General features: G+C 39.3%; 1 protein-coding gene across 2 annotated transcripts in view; it reads left to right on the top strand.

Moving 5' to 3' along the window:
• The window catches only part of PTBP3 (polypyrimidine tract binding protein 3), a 44,953-nt gene that overhangs the window by 12,659 nt on the left and 12,546 nt on the right, over nt 1–19,748 (top strand). The window contains exons 1-6 of one of the 2 annotated variants that reach the window (XM_065655892.1): nt 5,133–5,153; nt 7,583–7,631; nt 10,072–10,241; nt 11,122–11,268; nt 15,601–15,765; nt 18,581–18,691. In XM_065655892.1, coding sequence (XP_065511964.1) covers nt 7,586–7,631; nt 10,072–10,241; nt 11,122–11,268; nt 15,601–15,765; nt 18,581–18,691 — 639 coding nt within the window. In that variant the 5' untranslated portion in view covers nt 5,133–5,153; nt 7,583–7,585. Of the gene's footprint in view, nt 1–5,123; nt 5,201–7,582; nt 7,632–10,071; nt 10,242–11,121; nt 11,269–15,600; nt 15,766–18,580; nt 18,692–19,748 lie in introns of those variants that run through there. The other variant, XM_065655891.1, reaches the window with a different exon arrangement.

The following is a 19,748-nucleotide window of genomic DNA, read 5'->3' as shown; positions in this document are numbered from 1 at the left end:
TTGCAGAGTCATTAATGTATATTACTATGAGAAATTTGAAAATCGTAGAACAGCTTACATAATTTCAGGAAAGGCATCTCTTGCTGTAGTCCGAAGTTGTGTAATATGCCTTATTTAGTCAATGAAATTGGCCATGGTAGATACAGAAGAGTAATTCATTTCATTAACTTATCATTTCATTAACTTATCATTGAGTGCTACACTTTGTAGAGGTCTCGTACTCCACTGTTTACTCAGCACTATAAATTTGAACTGTTTTGAAAGCAATGTCCAAAATCAAATTATGCTTTCCAAGCGATTGGTTTCTAATTCCTACTCAATGAAAGTAAAGAATGAACTTGAACTGGCTGTAAGGTGCCCTACTGCTTTTACCATACCTATCACCACTTAATCTCCCCAAAACGCAAAAATGTTCTTGTGAAATAGGAGAGGTGGAAAGACTTATGGTTTAAGAAGCAGCAGTCTTTAGCAAGCTAGGAGATCATTAATGTGTTTGGAGTGATGGGATGAGTAACAGAACAGAGGAGGGTGTTCCTGCTCTGGGCTGGCAGCCATCCTCACGTTGAACAATTCCACTTGCCTACATTACCCACAGGTCTGAAAGAAGGAATATTCACCGTGTTAATTGGTGCAGTCCTGACACTCGAACAGAACTGTGGTGCTGGTTTCTGAGCGTAGCTTTGTGCAGGAAGAAGTGTTTATCAACGAAAGGTTGGGCAGCCACGCTTGCTTGTCCTGCCAGCCTCCTCACCTCCACCTGTGAGGCCTCGCAGGGACTCGGCGTGAGCAGACACCTTGAGTTAAGTGACTGTCTCATCTCGGGCACTTGTGCAGTGAAAACTGAAGCTCAGTGGTGGCATATGGGCAGTGTAAGCTCACATCCCTGCTGAAACAAGCGCATGTCAAATGCCCATAAACCGCAGGCAAGGAAGGATGCCAAGGTGGCCTTGTAGACAGGATTTGGCTGCTCTGACTCTTTCTGAGCTGGACTTAAACAGTAAACAGCTAAGAAGCAGCCAACCAAAAGCTTGTATACAGAGAGAAACTAGGGGCATGGTAAGACTTTGTAGCCTCTGTGGAAAGATTCAGAAAGAATTTTGTAACACACTGCCCAGGCCGCACTAACTTGTGTGGACTTGTTCAGCACTCTGGGCTTTGCCAACCTTTTTACCAGAGCAATCTGTAGCAGATATTTGATACCACATTAAATGCTTCATGTTACAAAGCATTCCAAAACTATCTCTTTCAGACCTATCTGGGAAAGGAGGAGGTTGAACAAATGGGTTTCACGAACTTGAATTCTGTCATTTATTTGTGGATTCTGTATGAATAGAGGTGGGAAGACACTGAAGTGAATATTGTATCTTCTCCTTTACTAATCCAGAATATCCCCAACATATGCACATTGTACATCAGCTTACAGAAGAGCTGTTATGGTGTTGATTTATCTTTGTATTCTTCAAGAATATTTTTGCATTGTGTTTGTTTTTGCTTTCAGTGAGATCGCTCATCAGTTATACTATGGGATAAATGATGAGATGCTGAAAAGCATCTTTATAGTGTTCTTGTACTTCAGAAGCAGCTTGGCCATCCTTCTGCAAAACCAGTGGGGTTCCTAGCAGTTCTCCTATACCACATCCTTCCAGGGAGAGTGTCATAACAAATATGCTGTACTTGTATGAGTAGGTACATAACTTAGTATTGGTACGTGCTGGTTTGACTGAAAACAAGTTAGTTTTCTTCCTGCAGTTAGAAACCTTTCTTTCATAGCTAGCACAGTAATTATTGCGACTTAGTTTGAGAACAAGAAGATAACAACCTGGGACAGATTTAATGTTTTTAGTTGCTCTGGTCTGAGAGCCAAGGATGTTCTGAGCTCTGCTCACAGATGTGAGGCATCGAGGAAAAGGGGCATGGATGGGGCAGAGCTTGACTGACACCCTGACTGATCAATAAGAGTATTCCATCCCAGTAGTGTCATGCTTCTTATTTAAGGAGAGTCGGGATCTTCTGGCTAGCTCTCTTTTGGAGAGGGGATGGAGACCCATTGTGCGGAGTTCTGTTTAGGACTTTCTTTAGTTTGGCCTTTTGCCATCCTGTCATTTGCAGAGGCCTCTGGGCCTTTCTGCCTTTTCCTTTTTTTTTTTTCTCTCGGGGATCAGCTGTTCAGGACCAGGTGCTGTTTCCTGGGACTGGCTGCTCAGTGCAGACAGAGTTCATGAGGAATTGCATTGAATATCCTTTATTTTATATTCTATACCTATTACATATATTATTACTAGTAGTGTATTAGTATTTTGTTATTTTATTAAACTGTGTTTATTTCAATCCACAAGTTTCTCCCTTTTTGATTCTCTCCCTTATTTGGGAGTTGGGTGGGGTGTGAATGAGTGGCTATCGTGGTTATATTGCTAGCTTGGATTAAACCATGACATGGTATCAAAAGTTATAAAGTGAAATAATGTTTCAGTGGAGCACTCAAATAATAACAAAAGTATAATCAAAATCTTGTGGTTGTAAGAAACTAAGTTTTGTAATAAGGGCTCTAGACTTAGCATGACTCTGGCAGGCCAATTATTCTATGTTGTCTCAATGTTTTATTGGGTTTTTTTAATGTAAACACAGCTAAAAGTAAGTTCATTTAAAAATCCTCCTTGTGTCAAATTGAAGGTATGAAAAGGTTATACATTTGTAGTGATGATGGTTCATTGTATTGTAGGAGGCTTAAAGCCTTGCTAGTCTTTTATTAAACCAAGTAAAATGGTTGCCTATGTGATTAGCTTGGGGTTTAAAAAAGCTTTCGTTGTGTTTTGGCTGCTATATTATCAGGTTCATGGTTGTCAGTAGAAAGGCAAAATCTAGGAAGTTGTCTGAGGAGATGGTGATAGAATGATGTATCAGTGTCGGGACAGGCATGAGTCATGACTGAAGGTTATAGTTTTGTGGTATTGTTTTTCCCCTGTTGAAGCTGGTTTAGTCCCCCATCCTGGAGCAGTTCATTTTGTGCTGCAGTGAGCTGCAGCTTCAGTTGTATGGATACAGGGTAGTTCTACAGACACTTGTTTTACAGATTGCTGCAGCCATCTGAATTGTTTCTCTGCATGTGTGCCTTTTTAACCTGGAATTGCTTCGCTGGTTTACAGCACAATTCCAGAAGCAATATTATTACTGGATGAAACTGTAGTAATGGGGTGGCCTAGAAAGGATGGTTACATACCTTAGACGATTACATACATTTTCTTTTGGAATATGCTGAACTTGTTCTGAGAAAGCTGAATTACCTTTCAGATTATGATTGATTTATAAACTTTCTGTATTATCTGTGATAATAAGTTCTGGTCTTTGAAATTTGTTTTTAAGATCTATCTGCTCATCATGAAATCCTCTCAGTTAATATTTTTTGTGGTATCCTCTAAAAAGTTTGCGTTTTCATTTGCCCAATCTACAAAGTATCTAATGCTGTAAGGTATTGAGGCAGGTGGTAAAATTTAAGTTGAAAACAAATAATTTTTACTGTAATTTATAAATTTTATGAAATATGCATGTCTAACAGTGCATAATTTACAAACTTTTCTCATTTGTAGGCTAATACCTTGATAACTCAAACTAATTTGTAAAAAATCTTGCCATTGCACATTTTCCTAACTTCTGCAGGAACTATAAGTACGTTTTTTTTCTTTTAATTTAAAAATCATTTCTCGGAGTGTTTGCCACTATTAGATGTTGCATTTTAATATGCTGTTAAGATGCAGTTTCATGGTTAACAATAAGCCTGTACTGCTACCAGAGAGGAATGAACCCAGCCATGTTTCCCTCTATCCCACACTAACACCTGGGCTTCATGAGCAGCTAGATCAGGCTGAAAAGGTTTTTCAGCATTCTGACCTGGTCACAGCCTCATGTTGTGAATTACCTTCCCAGCACTGGGGTAGCAGCAGGAACACATGGTTAACTGCAAGGATGAAAAGAACTGAACTGCTCCCTTAAGCACAGACAGCTCATAAACCAATCCTCTGTGAGTGGTACTTCCACAGACAGCATGGTGGCTTGCTGCTGCCAAAAGGGTGCTTAGTCCCATCTCCTCTTCAAGTACCTCTACCCCTTTCTTCGCATGGGATCCTGGCACTTTTCAACCCTTCTGACAAACTACCTAGCATAACTCATTATAGAGTGCTGACAGGTTGGAGGATTGAGTCATCTCATGGAAAATCTTTTGGGCACCAGAGCTGGTGCAAGATAAACAGCTCATGACCTTGAGCAGGTGGGAATCCTGGGGCAAGGGCAATGGGAACCTCTCCTTCCAGTGAAGTGGTGAGGAGCTGTTTAAATCAGCTTATTCCATCTTGTAGAACCACTCCCTCAGTCTCAGCTTTTTCATGAAAATGCTTTTATGGATGAGTGTAGCGCAAGTTTCAGGAACCTTATCTGCCTTTGAGGTGCTGTGGTACCTTGTGTCTCATTGGCATTTTGAAGGTGGTACTTGGCTCGCATACTATACCAGTCTTAAAGAGTAAACAGACTTAACTGGCAGCTAGGTGCTGATTTTTGAATGAAGAACTTCTAGTGCTCAAACTCTTCTCTCTTTGTAGTTAGATCCTCAAATTGTTACTACTCTTAAAGCATACACTTAGAATTTCAGTATTTTTTTCTGAATGCGTATGACCCACCATCAAAGTATAAAAAATGTGCCATAGATATGTTTAAATATGTCTTGAGTTAGTTTGGCTCGAGGTCCACTGTGTCCAGTCACAGATGCTGACCTTGTCTGTGTGGCTGTGTTCACTCATATCTGGAAGCAATGTTGCATTGCAGACCTAGAGCCTGCATCCAGCTCACTTCTTTTCATAAGCATTTGTTATTCTTTGAAAATGTAAACTGTAGTGTGATAAATAACAAGAGAACCAAGAAGTGTAACAGCTGAACTTGCTGACATCTTGAGACACATGGAAAAGTTGTGTAGTTGGCATTTTTTTTCCTGAAAAATGAGTTCACAGCAAAAGTGGGTAAGGTGTATAGAAAGGGGGTGTTCTTGGGAACAATGAATTACAGGATATGTTGTGCTTTTATATCAAGCTTTTTCTCTGTAACAGCTTTTACTAGTAGCCTTGTCTTTTATTTTTCAGTGGGGAACTGACGAACTTCTTTCTTCTGGTGTTGGTTAACAGGCCTTTTACCATGAACAATTCTACTTCAGCTACAGGTATATGTAAAAAAAAAAAAAATTCTTCTTCAACAATATGTATTTTCTCTGTAAATACATGTTTTGTGGTTTGTTTGTTTTATTTTCCTTTTTTTGGTGCTGCTTGTTTTTGTGTTTGGTTTTATCTTTTTTGTTTGTTTTTTTGTTTTGTATTCTTTACAGCCACCATAAGCAGCCTCACCACCATGCCAGCCTTGTAATCTGACTCCAACAGTAGAGCCACTGGAGTCTATCCAATTCAATGACAGTGTTGAAGAGCTCCAAAACTGATCAGTTAAAATGGGAAAAAAAAAAATCTATTTTCTATAACTATGATCAAGCAAGTAGCCTTCTCTACAGCTTAAGTGCCTACTCAATTTTCCTGTAGTTGTGCGTTTTAAAGGAATTTGTTTTGAAGTATTTCAAGGCTGTCAGGTTTGCAGAGATGGAAGATGAATATCCTATATCAATCTCAGTTTGGAACATAGGGCATGTTATGTGGATTTGTGATAGAGTTAAGCTGATTCCCTTGGGTGTTCTTATTCCTGCTTTCTATCCTACTTCTGGAACTTCATGAGCAGCAGCAGCACAGACAGTCCTGTGATTTGTTTTCAGATGTCTTTCTGCCAGTTCTTGTCCCCAGACAATCTCTCCATGAGCTGAGATGAATGGTAGTGTATTTGCAAGTGAAGCAGTAGGAAAAGTGATTCTTTTTTTTAAAATCACATTTTTCTTGACCTCATTCACCACATATCTGCATAGATTGTTCTTCAGCAGAATGGGGTTTTTTTTAGGTGACGGTGGGAAATAGGGCAGATGCAGGGTAAGGAAACTGGGTATATTTTAGCAATGTAATGGCTCAGCGTGAAACCACAGCCACACGTTTCTTCAAACATGTTAAACTAGTACTACCACATGAAGAAATTTATGCTTTGCCCTACTCCATGTGTTGAGAAAGATGCAGTAAGTGTATTTGGTTACCTGTAGTTTTAGATCAGACAAAAAGCTGAGAGAAAGCTAGGACTGCATCCTTTAGAGGTACTTCCAGTTTAGGTGTGTTTGAAGCATTAGTGGCCTGTGGCTGCATAAGTTAACTTTAAGTAAAATAAATTAACTTATGACATAGACAATTGCAGTGGTTTCCAGAGAGTTGATTTTATAATATGTCAAGGGACAGAGCAGATGACCTCTTGATAAGCATCTAAGACTTCCTTGCTGTATTTCCAATAGGGAATAAAGGGAACAAAGAGTCTGAGGAACTAACTTGAAAATTTTTCTTTTTGATTTCTTCGACTTGCACCTGTCATTTTGTTCGTACATCTGCTAATTGATTCAATGTGACATCCAGAGGCTTCTGCTTGGCTAGAAATGCATGAGTTTATAACTCAGTAACTTAGTAGCTGAATTATATTTCAGGCCTGTGTAGATAGTATTGTGTTGAGAAGAAACCATCTGGCAAGGAATATACATTTGTGTTGAGTTCAAGTGGCTTTTATTACTCATCAGTGCAACCTCTGATCTTTCTTGGTGGCATTCCAGGGTGCCTAAATGATACTGAACTTTAAAATAAGATGAGCATGTTTGTCTCCTAATAAATCCAAAAAACCCCTCTAATTTTTGTTGATAGCTCTGTGTCATTTTGAGTTTGTATAAGCTCTATTGAGATATATCTCTTTACCTAATAAAACCGCTTCACCTGCAGTGTTTGTTGGTTTTTTTGGTTTTGTTTTTTTTTTTTTTTTTCGTCCGGTGGGTCACCATATGTGTAGGGTTCCTTTATCTGAGGCTGCTTTCTTGGGAAATACATTTGTACCAGCCAGAAATCATGATTGTAATGAACTTCCCCTTTGTAGCATCAGGCCCCAAATTTCACTTTGATCATCAGCCTTCTCTTATCTTTCTCTGAAAGCATTTTTTGCTTTCACCCAATTGAGTCTAAGATTTGGAAGAGGTGGTTGCCTTGGCTATGCTTTAAAGAATTGTTGAATCAATTTTGAAATTTAGATGCCAGAAAAACCACATGATTATCACTCTGCATCAAAATTAGTATCAAACAACAGCTTGAGAAAGAAGCATGGTTTAAAAAATGTTGAGGTCTCTACACTTGGGGTGGAACGAGTCCTAGCTTTTATTGCTGATTTAGTGACTTAGCTAAAGTTCCACAAAACTTAATATCATTACAACAGGAAAAGAAGCACTTCAATAGCATTTTTAGGTCAGGGGTTGGTCACTGTTCAGCAGCCAGATCAACTGGGGTTAACATATGCTTGCTGATGAGTGGGTAGTGAGGTAGAGGATGCGCACTTTATGTACACAGCCTGAAACTGTTCTGGTAAGCACTGTCCTTTTTGGCTGAATGCCTGACCTGAAAACTCCTGTAACACTCAGTGAAGATGCAGGGAGAAAATGCTGTATCTGCCACCCAGCTCCATCTCATCACCTCTGATAACAAGTCAGAATCCAGAAGGTATTGCTTCTGTGAGAGTCTCTTATCTCAAACTAAAGGCAAAATTCCTGTTAGGTTTCATTTATTGCTTTCTTTAGTCCAGCAGTCCTTGACTTAGTAAAGTCAAGGACATGTTGTCCATTTTGAGACTGAAAAATAGATTTAACAAAATACAATGGGTTGTCAGGCTTTAATAGTAATGTATCCTGTTGGGGCTTGGTACTGATACGAATTTAATGTGTTTCTGTTTGTCTTAAAGTCTCATCCCCAGCAAGTGTGTCATGTGTTCACATTTTTCAGAATGTAGATGGAGCACATGATGCCAGTTAAAATTCCTTGATGGAAAAATCATTGCATAACAGATTTTTCTCTTTTGCAGGTGGGGCAATTAGTTAACTTGGCTTATGAGCCTGCCATGGTTGGGGCTTAGATAATTTAACTTAGAGTTTTATAGACTTCCACTAGTAAAATAACCCTCTGTAAAGATCCTTATACAGAATTACTTGTGGGAACCACTTCTCAGCCTTAGACTGTACTTGAAACCTGAAATTACTTATAAAGCTCATGCAGATATTTTTTCCTAATCTTTTGTGATTCTCCTTGGAAGGCTAAATGCAACACATGAGGTGTTAAGGCTATCTCTCTTGGTGGAGTGGGGCTGTTTGTGGGCACCTGAATTAAAAAAAAAAAAAAAAAAATCTTGTTTTTTCCTGTAGCTTAAGTGGTATGCAGTCAGACTTCAATACAATTCCCATCAAATATGCTGTATCTCCTCTCAGTTTAGGATATTTTTTTCACTAAGTCTCATAAGTTTCTGTAGTTTGCTTTAGGAGAATCTCTCACTGGGATTTGTAGTTTTTTCTACTGGATTTCATTTTTACTACTTTAAGTTATTACTCCACTGTGACAGCTTCTAGAACAATATTCCTTTTCCAGATTTGTGTTCTGCTTAAAAGTGCTCTCACGGACTCCAAGTTGTCTTGAAATATAACTGTCAGTCACTTACTTGTTACAGGATCCAAATAGGCATATGTTAAACGGCTGTTTGCCAAAGGGGAAGACTTTAGAATCTATATGGACTTCATGCCTCACTGCTGTCTGTCCTTTCCAAAGACTTTTTAAAACTTACAATCATATGGGACAGCAGACTTTCATTAATAAAATAAAAATTAATTTGAGGTAGCAACTTAATTTAAGAAACATATCATGCAGGAAGATAAGTTAGTAATAAAAACAATGAATGTATTACCTCCCAGTTACTACTTGCCCCTCTTCTGTGTAATTAACGTTTTGTAAATATGTTACATGGGAATCTGGGAAGAAATTATATGTGTCTCTGTAAGACTGAAAAAACCCTAACCAAACAAGAAAAATGCCACCACACCAGAAAAAAACCAAACCAACCAAACAAAAACAAACAAACAAAACTGCAAACCATGAGACAATAAACAAACAAACCCAAAGCAAAACAACACATCACACAATCTCCTTGCAGTGGATATTTGGAACAGCTGAAGAGCTCTTCTTAAATTGTCCATTGGTTATATATGAACTGTCCTCTTTTAGGATTCAAAGAGCTATAGATAAGTCAACGTCAATACTGGGACATCCGTTTCTCTCTCAAGTTTTGGTATCTATAGAATCATAGAATAATTTGGGTTGGAAGGGACCTTCAAAGCTCATCTAGTCCAACCGTCCTGCCTGATCTTCAGCTAGATCAGGTTGCTCAGAGCCCCGTCCAGCCTGGCCTGGGATGTCTCCAGGGATGGGGTATCTACCACCTCTCTGGGCAACCGGGGCCAGTGTTTCACCACCCTCATTGTAAAAAAAATTTCTTCCTCGTGTCTGATCTGAATCTTCCCTTCTTTAGTTTAAAACCATTACCCCTTCTCCTATTGCAACAGTCCCTGCTAAAAAGTCTGTCCCCATCTTTCTTATCAACCCCTTTTAAGTACTGAAAGGCTGCAATAAGGTCTCCTTGGAGCCTTCTCCAGGCAGAACAACCCCAACTCTCCCAGCCTGTCCTCACAGCAGAGCTGCTCCAGCCCTCTGATCACCTTGGTGGCTCCTCTGGCCCCTCTCCAACAGGTCCATGTCTGTCCTGTGCTGAGGGCTCCAGAGCTGGACACAGGACTCCAGGTGGGGTCTCACCAGAGCGGAGCAGAGGGGCAGAATCACCTCCCTCCACCTGCTGGCCACGCTGCTTTTGATGCAGCCCAGGATACGACTGGATGCCCGCTCATGTCCAATCTCTCATCCACCAGTACCCCCAAGTCCTTCTTAGCAGGGCTGCTCTCAGTCCCTTCATCCCAAGCCTGTATTGATACCAGTGGTTGCCCCGACCCAGGTGCAGGACCTTGCACTTGGCCTTGTTGAACCTCATGAGGTTACTGTGCAATGGCGTTGTCTTGTTTACCTGTTCATCCCCCTCCCTAAAATATTTTAGGTAATGCGAAAAACAGAAAGAAGCTTAAAGGACACAGATTGCTCTGCTCCCCTTCACGTGTCCTTCATCTTAGACAAATTCCAAGTGATGCTACTGAAGCAGAAGTACTTTCATTAGTCCTCCCCTTTGGCAAAGTAACCAACATCTTGATGCTAAAGCGAAAAAGACAGGTATGTAATTTTCAATTTTTCAATTACAAGAGCAAGGCTGAAGATGTGGTTTGTGTTTGGTATTGCATTTGGCTGAAATGATTGCAACAATGTCGAAATATTTCATGGATAGCTCAAGATTTTCATAGTTTCAAGTGTTAAAGGATGTCTTTGGATGCTTTTGGATTAAATAATGATCTAGTAACTTGCAAATAATATTGCTAAACATTATATCCACCTTATGTAAGACTATATAGCTGATAAAGAACTACATTATCACTATTGATATCGATATATGTCTTGAGGTAACCTGCCTGATTTAATAACTAACATGCATGCTTAATTTTTAATGTGAAATAAACTGGTTAGTGGTTTTTTTTTTTAAATCCTTTTAGATGTGATGGGGTAGTTCACATCATTAGTAAACACTGAAATCCTAAAAATCATAGGCATTCGTTCAAAAATTGTCTAGAGCACCGAGCTGGGTTAATACAATGCACAAACTGATAGATGTTTAGTGTCCTGTTACTACTTTTGCGATCAGTATGGGTATCTGCTACTCTAGGTAATAGTGCTTGGATTCAGGAATCTAATAAATTCATTAGCAGTGTGGTATTTGTAGCAGCGTTGTTTCCCATATGTTGTACTACTTATTCCACCCCTTCTTTAATGACTTATTGTACTCAGAATGTAGAACCTTTTAAGAAAACCCACAAATCAAATATCCCCATAAACACACACACACACACACAAAAATACATTTTAATGCTGAGCAAATCACTACTGTGCTTTCACATGATCTTTTTCTAGTGAGAATGGAATTCGAAATACATAGGGGTTTGGTGTTTTGTCCTCTCCTGTAAACAAAACAACACTGAAAACTGCTATGTATTGATTGCAGGCATTTTTGGAAATGGCTGCTGAAGAAGCTGCTGTTAATGTGATTAACTACTATGCTCCTGCTGCACCTTTGCTCCGCAATCAGCCTGTTTTTATTCAGTATTCCAATCACAGAGAACTCAAGACTGACAATCTGCCTAATCAGACTGTAAGTATAATATTTCTGTTTAACAGGATAGAATTGCACACTGAGTTGTTAGTGGTTTTGCCTAGGATAGAGTTAATTTTCTTCATAGTAGCTTGTGGCACTTACATAGTGCCACGGCCCTGCCAGTGTGAGTGCACAAGAAGTTGAGAGGGGACACATCTGGGACAGCTGACCCCAACTGACCAAAGGGATGTCCCACACCATATGATGTTGTGCTCCCCACACCATGTGATTTGCTCAGCAGTGAAAGCTGGGGGAAGAAGGAAGGTGGGACGTTCGGAGTGATGGTGTTTTTCTTCTCAAGTAACTGTTACACGTGATGATGAAGCCCTGCTTTCCTGGATATAGCTGAATACCTGCCTGCTGATAAGTAGTAAATGAATTCCTTATTTTGCCTTGTTTGCATGTGATGCTTTTGCTTTACCTGTTAAACTGTCTATATCTCAACCCATGAGTTTTTTTCACTTTTACTCCTCTGATTCTCTCCCCATGCTGCTGGGCAGAAGTGACGAAGCAGCTGTGTGGTACTTAGCTTCCTACCAGGGTTAAACCACAACATCAGTAAATAAAGAGGCTACTTTCCACTACACCAATAGTCAAATTCTGATAGATGTTACTTCTGTCATTATATAAGCAGTAACTTTTTCTCAGACAGGGACTTCTCAATATCTGTAAAATTACTGTGGAGGAGCCTGAGATCAAGAATGATTCATCTTGATGAGCAGGAAGCCAAGTGAGGGTGGCAGGAGGACTGCTTGCATGAACAAGGAGCTCCGGACTGAACTGAAACATAAAAAAGAGGCATAGAAAAGGTAGAATCACAGATAGGTGACACAGGAGGAGTATAGGGCATTATCTGAATATGCAAGGATATGGTTAGGAAAGTCAAAAACCAGACAGAGTTGGCTCTGCCGAGAGATCTGAGCAGCAGCAAGAATGGGTCCTCAAAGCCTGTCAGCAGCAGAAGGAAGATTTAGGGAGTATGTGAGCCTGCTGTTGAATAGGGCAGGGGCCCTGGTGACAAAGAATGTGGAAAAGGCTGGAGTACTGGATGCCTTCTCTGTCTTTAGTGGTTAAGACTTGCGCTTGGGAATACCGAGCAACCGAGAACAGTGGGAAAGTCTTGATGAAGGAAGTAGAGAAGAATCTTGTTAGAGATCATTTAAACAAACTGGATAAACAAAAGTCTGAGGGAGCTGGATGATGTCATTGCAAGGTCATGGTAACTGGACCAGGTTCCTGAGGAATGAAAGAAAGTAAACCTCTCTCCTATCTTAAAGAAGGACAAGAAGGAGGATCCAGGGAACCACTGGCTAATCAGCCTTACCTTGGTCCCTGGGAAGGTGATGGAGCAACTAATTCTGAAATCCATTCCCAAACATTCAAAGGACAAGAAGGTGGTTGGGAAAAGTCAGCACAGTCTTTTGAAAAGGAAGGAATGCCTGACCAATGTGATAGCCTTCTATGGTGAGATGTCTGGTTTGGTGAATGAGAAGAGAGCAGTAGATGTTTATCTTGACTTTGGTAAGACTGTCAACATTGTTTCCGATAACATCCCAATAGGCAAACTGATTAACTACGGTCTAGATAAGTAGACTGTGAACTGATCTGAAAGGCTGAAATGGTTGTGACTAGTGGCATGAAGTCCAGCTGGGGACTAGTTGCTAGTGGAGTACCCTAGGGGTTGATACTGTGTCCCGTATTGTTTAACGTCTTCATTAATGGCCTGGATGATGGGATGGAGAACATCCTCAGCAAGTTTGCTGACAACATAGAACTAGGAGTAGTTGACACCCCAGATGGTTGTGCTGCCATTCAGATGGACCTTGAAAAGCTGGAGAACGGACTGACAGGAGAAGCCTCTTTAAGTTCAACGAAGGGAAATGCCAACTTCTGTGCCTGAGGAGGAGTAACTGCAGATATCTTTGTACACTGGGGACAACCAGCTGGAAAGCAGCTTGGCAGAATAAGACCTGGAGGTCCTGGTGGACAACACTTATGCCCTTGCAGCAAAGGTGGCCAGCAGCCTCCTGGCCTGCAAAAGGAAGAGCATCGCTTGCAGGTTGAGGGAGGTGACCTTCCCCTCTGCTCAACACTGATGAGACACATCTGGAATGCTGTGTCCAGTCCTGGGCTCCTCAGTACAGGAAAGATATGGACATAGTGGAGCACGTCCAGCAAGAGGCCATGAAGATGGCTAAGGAACGGGGGCATCTGTCGTACAGGAAGAGCCAGAGAGAGCTGGGACTGTTAAGCCTGAAGAAGAAAAGGCTTGGGAGTATCTTAAGGATGTCTGCAAATATATGGTGATGGGAGTAAAGACGATGGAGACAGAATCTTTTCAGTGGTGCTCAGTGACAGGACAAGAGGCAATGGACATAAATTCAAATACAGAAAAATCTACTCAAAATTAAGAAAATCTCTTTTTTACTGTGAGAGTGGTCAAATGGGTTGCTGTGACAGGTTGTGTAGTCTTCATCCTCAGATATGTTAAAAACCTGACTGGAAACAGTGCTAAGCAACCTGCTGTAGGTGACCTTGCTATTATATTCTACACAACTTAGAATTGTAGAACAGTTTGGGTTGGAAGGGACCTTCAAAGCTCATCTAGTCCAGCCCCCCTGCCATGAGCAGGGACATCTTCACCCAGATCAGGTTGCTCAGAGCCCCGTCCAGCCTGGCCTGGGATGTCTCCAGGGATGGGGCATCCACCACCTCTCTGGCCAACCTGTGCCAGTGTTTCACCACCCTCACTGTAAAAAATTTCTTCCTCATGTCTGGCTTGAATCTCCCCTCCTTTAGTTTAAAATCATCACCCCCCTTGTCCTATTGCAATAGGCCCTGCTAAAAAGTCTGTCCCCATCATTCTTATAGGGCCTTTTTAAGTACTGAAAGGGTGCAATAAGGTCTCCCCAGAGTCTTCTCTTCTCCAGGCTTAGAAATAGTTGTTTACAATATGATTTGAGAAAACTTTTGCCATTCCTAAGTTTTAATGTTAGGTAACAGCTGTGAATAGCTTCAGAGTATGAAGAAAATATCATGTCTTCTCTGGTAGATCTTTGCTCTGAACAATTAGTCCTGATTTTTTTTTCCCCACCTGTTACTTTGTCCATAATATAGTAGCAGGAATAATACAAAAACTTGCCACTTCAATTTTTTATGTATGTGTTTTCTTAAAGCTAGTTGCTAATCATGGGTCTGTAGATACTAACTGAAGAATGTATGGAAGAGCAAACCAAGTGATATATGATGAACCACTTTCTGCCCAAAAAGCAGCTCTTTTGAAGCTTTGTACTTTATCAGATATGGATGTTATGGTGAGGGGTCATGTAACCTGCTTTTGCAAGATTTGTGTTGTTGGCACTGTTCCAAGGCCTTGCCAAACTCAGGGATCGAAAATCCTCATATTTAAGTTATTCAAGTCTGTTTCTAGTAGTGTTATCTTTTTAAATTTTGACTGTTTATTCTAAGAACCTAGATCAAATAAAATGGATATTTTCACTGATAAAACATCAGGTTTATGTGTAAGTTCATGCCAAACACCAGAATTAATTTCTTCTTTGTATGTTTGATATAGTAAAAATTGATTTCTTAAGAATATGAATTGAACGTTGCAGATGACTGATTTAAATCCTAATCTCTAAACAAGGAAATACTCCTTGTGCAACAAGATCTAAGTATATAAAACTATCATATTGTAGTTGAAATCCATTTGGATTTTTTGATTCCTGAATTGCAATTGACCTGCCATTTAGATACATAAATTATATAATATGTTGTGTGTATCACAATTTTGTTTTCTTTAAGAATGTTGCAAGTAGTGATTTGGAGTGAGATTTAAAAGTGGTTTTTGTGCTTCATAGCTTAGCTCAGAAAAAAGAGCATGGTATGCATCTTTAAGCCTATCCACAGCAAAACTTAGTCCCCAAAGATAATGAAATCCTAATAAAACAGAGGTTTTGGTACGCTAACTGGTTGTGAATATATTACAATATTGTCATCATATTGGTTTGCTAGAAAATCACTAGAATGACAAAAGCTTACTGAATCAAAGCAAAATGTGTCTATATGCTATTACAAAGTAGTAGCAGTTTAACTAAAAACAAAAGTCATAATTCTGTGAAAGTATGATCTGACTTCTTTTAGCGGGGGGGAAAGGAAGGAAGGGAGATGATTTTACTGAATTGATAATCAGGTAAAGGGAATATTTTTTTTAAAAGTTGCATTTTAAGTGAATTTTACGTGCTTTTCTTTGTAAGAGAACATTGTTTAGATATGAATAGTTTTTATGTGTGTAAGTTAATTGTGGTCTCTGCTCTGTTGTGATTTCAGAGAGCCCAAGCTATGCTGCAAGCTCTGAATGCTATGCAGTCTGGAAGCTGGGCTGTTACCAGTGCTTCTGATGCTGGAGGTGGCCTCTGTCCTGGTCTAGGTTGTGTTCTTCGAATCATTGTTGGAAACGTTTTCTACCCTGTTACTCTAGAAATGCTGCATCAGGTAATGAGGATTACTTATAGAAATAGTTAAAATTTGTTCCAATGTTACTGTCATAAATCCATTAACTTTTTTTTTAAAGGTACCTGTATATCCTTAATTGTTTGGGCGCTGTCACTTTAAAATTATTTGTTGCAATTTAGGAATACACTTGAATCAGTTTTGCACAAGAAAAAACAGTCAAAAAAGCTTCTGTACTCAGCTTTCCATGTTGTCTTTGATTTCTTTTAGTTCCTTGTTTTTTGTGGAAGCAGCAACAAACTTGAGGTGTTATTTCTAATTTATGCATGATAAACTAGTGAAATACTGATTGTTAAGAGCTTGTGGACCAACACTTTAGCACTCTGTACTGAGTAACTTTTCTAGTTTAGATTATATTTTCGGGTTTTATATGCACTTTTATAATTTGATGCAAGTGATGTAATATACAAGTACAGTTGCTTGGACTTTTTCATTGCTCATCGACTGTTAGAATGCCATTTACTTCAACTGCCTCTGAAAGCCTGGAACAGTGGTGGGCAATAGCTATGAAAGACATCACCATAACTCCTGGTAGGGGTTGTGCTATGCTGTTGAGAACTGTAAGTTTAAAAACAATAACTTTAGGAGACTATTGCTTTGTGTCTGAAGGATTTGCCAATACTTTATTTTTTTCAGGTGTTGCAAAGGGTTTCATACTTGAAGCTTTTGTAATTGCTAGTAAATTTGTGCAATAAAAACATGCCCAAATATGAGTTTCTTGAATTAATGGATTTAAAATAATTGAGATGTTTTTACAGGAACCTGCAGTCCTGGAAGAAGATTTTTGCTGCTCTAGTAGCATCTGAAACAACAGTTGATTGTTACCAGCACTTTATTTTTTCTCTTACTTATAAATTAATATTTTCCCTTCCTCTGTATCTCCCCCTCATGATACTGATTAACTAGTATACTAGTTGTCACTTTGATGTAGCAATTTGGCTGATCTAAACTTAGATTTGTATCTATGAGTATTGTTAACTCATTATTGAGCTTCTGCAAATACTGTGTCAACTGTTCAGGAGTATTGGTGCATTCAGAATAACTAAGAACAAACTTCTGTGGTTATAGGACCTGTATTAGTTTAATATCACAATAGCAACTCCAGCATCTAATCTCATGTGAGTTTTGTGTTTTGTTTTGTCTTTTATTAAGCAGGCAGTGAAAGAAGAGATTCATGTTAATTTAATTTGATTAATGTTTACTTCAGTGCAGTAGAACTGTATTTTCAGTCTTTGAATTGCCTAGTGACCCTCACCCAACTACTTTTGCAATAGATTCAGAAAATTAAGCAATATTTGAAAAGGGAGTTGATTTGTAGTCCTTAACAGGGGACAATCTCCTCTAGTTAAAGCAGCGCTTTGGGCCTGATAGCTGCAATGTAATGCTATTTTGTAAGTGTGGTAAGGTTAATGGAAGTGAAAATTTTCACTGATAAGTATAGTATCATATGGAACACTAGTAGGCAAGCTGTCATCCAAAACTTTGGTTATATTTTGTAAGTTATAACTGCTTGTCAAGAAACTAACCCCTCTTTTTGACCACAATTCACCTTAAAATATTTATTATGATAATTAGAATATTGTTATCTTTGCAGAAACAAAATTGATATATGCAGTGGGTTTTAGGTTTAAAACCAAAGAGGAATACATTGCATTTCATTATCTTAAAAAAGGTCTGTCTGTTCTTGTGGATAAACATAGAAAAGCATATGTTCAGAAGTTGTATTTAGGCTTTTCTTAAGGGGAAGTTCTTTGCGAAGAGGGACTCTATTGTTGATCTTAAATTGCTGTGAGAAAAGGTTTGTGTTCTACCTTCTACCACAAAACAATGCAGCATAAAAACCTTGTTTCTGAGAGATTGAAAAAACTGGACACAAAGGGTTAGGACACTGTGGTTTATATCCATGATTCCAGGCCTAATGGACTTGCAAGAGATGCTTGTCCCTGTCTTTGGCCTTTCTTTCCATTCCAGGTTTAATACTGGTCTGGGAGGTTCTGCTTTCCTGACTTTGCATTGTTTCTAAGTTTTTTCTAAAACTGTTAGTACTCCACAAACTTACCTTCCCACTATTAATTTGGATAGAGTTTTTCTTCACTTGCATGATAGCCATACTTTTTTGTGGCTTTGCTTTTGTGTAGACACTTTAATTTGGTGTACACTCTCATTTTGAGTGTATATAGATTTAATTTCCGCCTCTTAAAATTTTTCTGCCATGCTTGCATTTGCACTAAATCAAATACCATTCAATTGTAAATTAGAGGGGTAGGTCCCAAACTAGGTCTTTATCTTGCTTCTTTCCTTCTTTGTCCTCTAATTTGGAAAGTGGGTCTGCGTAATTAATTTGTGGGCACATCAACCATTTAAGATGTGGTCTTGGTCACCAACTTTGCAGAATTTGTTTGAAATATAGACTATAAAGGTGGCTACCTTGAAAGGCAGTTTGCAGTTCCCTTCTCAATTGACTTGTGAAAGTCCATTTCTTAGACTTCAACTTTGATTGTCCACCGTTTTTCTGAAGACATAGAAGAAATGCCTCTTTGGGCTCCCCTTCACTGCTCTTAGCTGAACAGTCATTGCTAAATCTTTAAGGAAATTTTATCCTCCTTCTCCGTCTCTTGTCGCTTCTCTTTTTTTTTTTTTTTTTAATCTGAAACAGTATTCTGAGTTCACTCAATTTCTGTTCAGCTCCCACAAAATGAATAATTTTCAGAAATTTATATGAAGTATTTAAATGCTAGTTTTTAGTGTGCATGAATTATTCATTGTTTTTGAAAGTCCATGTTTTTTTCCTTTTCAGATTTTCTCTACATTTGGATCTGTCTTGAAGATTATAACCTTCACTAAGAACAGTCAATTTCAAGCTTTAGTTCAGTATGATGATCCAAGGAGCGCATACTATGCCAAAATGGTAAGTGTAGTGTATTAATCTTGATTTGCTTTTTGCCTTTTTTTTTTTTCCTTTTTTCCTTCTTCCCCCACAGTTCAATTGGGAACATTCGGGATAACTTGACCATGAACTTAATGACTTCTCATCATTCTAACACTCCTGCTGCACATGAATAACTTTGACATCCTTCATTAGTTACGAGGATAGCACTCTATCATCAATTGCAAACATAAATGTGTAGCACACACCTCAAGACCTGCACAAGTCTACCATAATGAAAATCGGAGCTGTCAGTAGTCATGAGTGATTGTAACTGTAGTTAACCAAAACGTCTTTTGCTTTTCAAACTAAATGAAATATTTTCAGTGAGGTTCAGTACTAAGAGTAGTGTAGCTAAATTCCCAGAGATTAGAGGAACATTACATGTTTTGCTTGTTTCAATTTCAGTGATAAATTTACAGTAATCAATGTTTTCACCTTAAACTTCTTAATTTCAAACCAGCTGTACCCTGATTTTCAAAATGCATGTTCTCAATAACAAAGAAAAGCTCACCTATTTTAGGTGTATTTTCTGTGGTGGGTTAATCTTGGCTGGCTGCTAGACACCCACCAAGCTGCTCTCACTCCCCTTGCTCTGCAAGACAGGAGGAAAAAATAAGATGAAAAAGATCATGGGCTGAGATAAGGACAGGGAGATTGCCCAACAGTTACTGTCACAGACATAAAAGACAACTTGGGGAAGATTGATTTAATTTATTGCCAATTAAAAATAGAGCAGGATAGTGAGGAACAAAAATAAAAACACCTGCCCCACCCACTTACTCCTTCTTCCAAGGCTCAGCTTCACTCCCAACCCTTCTACCTTCTCCCCCTGAGCAGCACAGGAGGATGGGGAATGAGACTTGCGGTCAGTCCATAGCACTTTGTCTCTCTGCTCCTTCCTCCTGATGCTTTTCTCCTGCTATGGTGTGGGTCCTCCCCGTGGGATACAGTCCTTCACAAACTACTCCCGTGTGGTTCCATCCCCATAGCCGCAGTGCAACTGCGCAACTGTGCAACTCCATTGGCTGCAGGGGGA

The sequence above is a fragment of the Caloenas nicobarica genome, chromosome Z, assembly GCF_036013445.1.
Source record: "Caloenas nicobarica isolate bCalNic1 chromosome Z, bCalNic1.hap1, whole genome shotgun sequence".
NCBI lineage: Eukaryota > Metazoa > Chordata > Aves > Columbiformes > Columbidae > Caloenas > Caloenas nicobarica.
The sequence above is the reverse complement of the archived record's forward strand: the minus strand, read 5'-3'. Positions and strand labels throughout refer to the sequence as shown.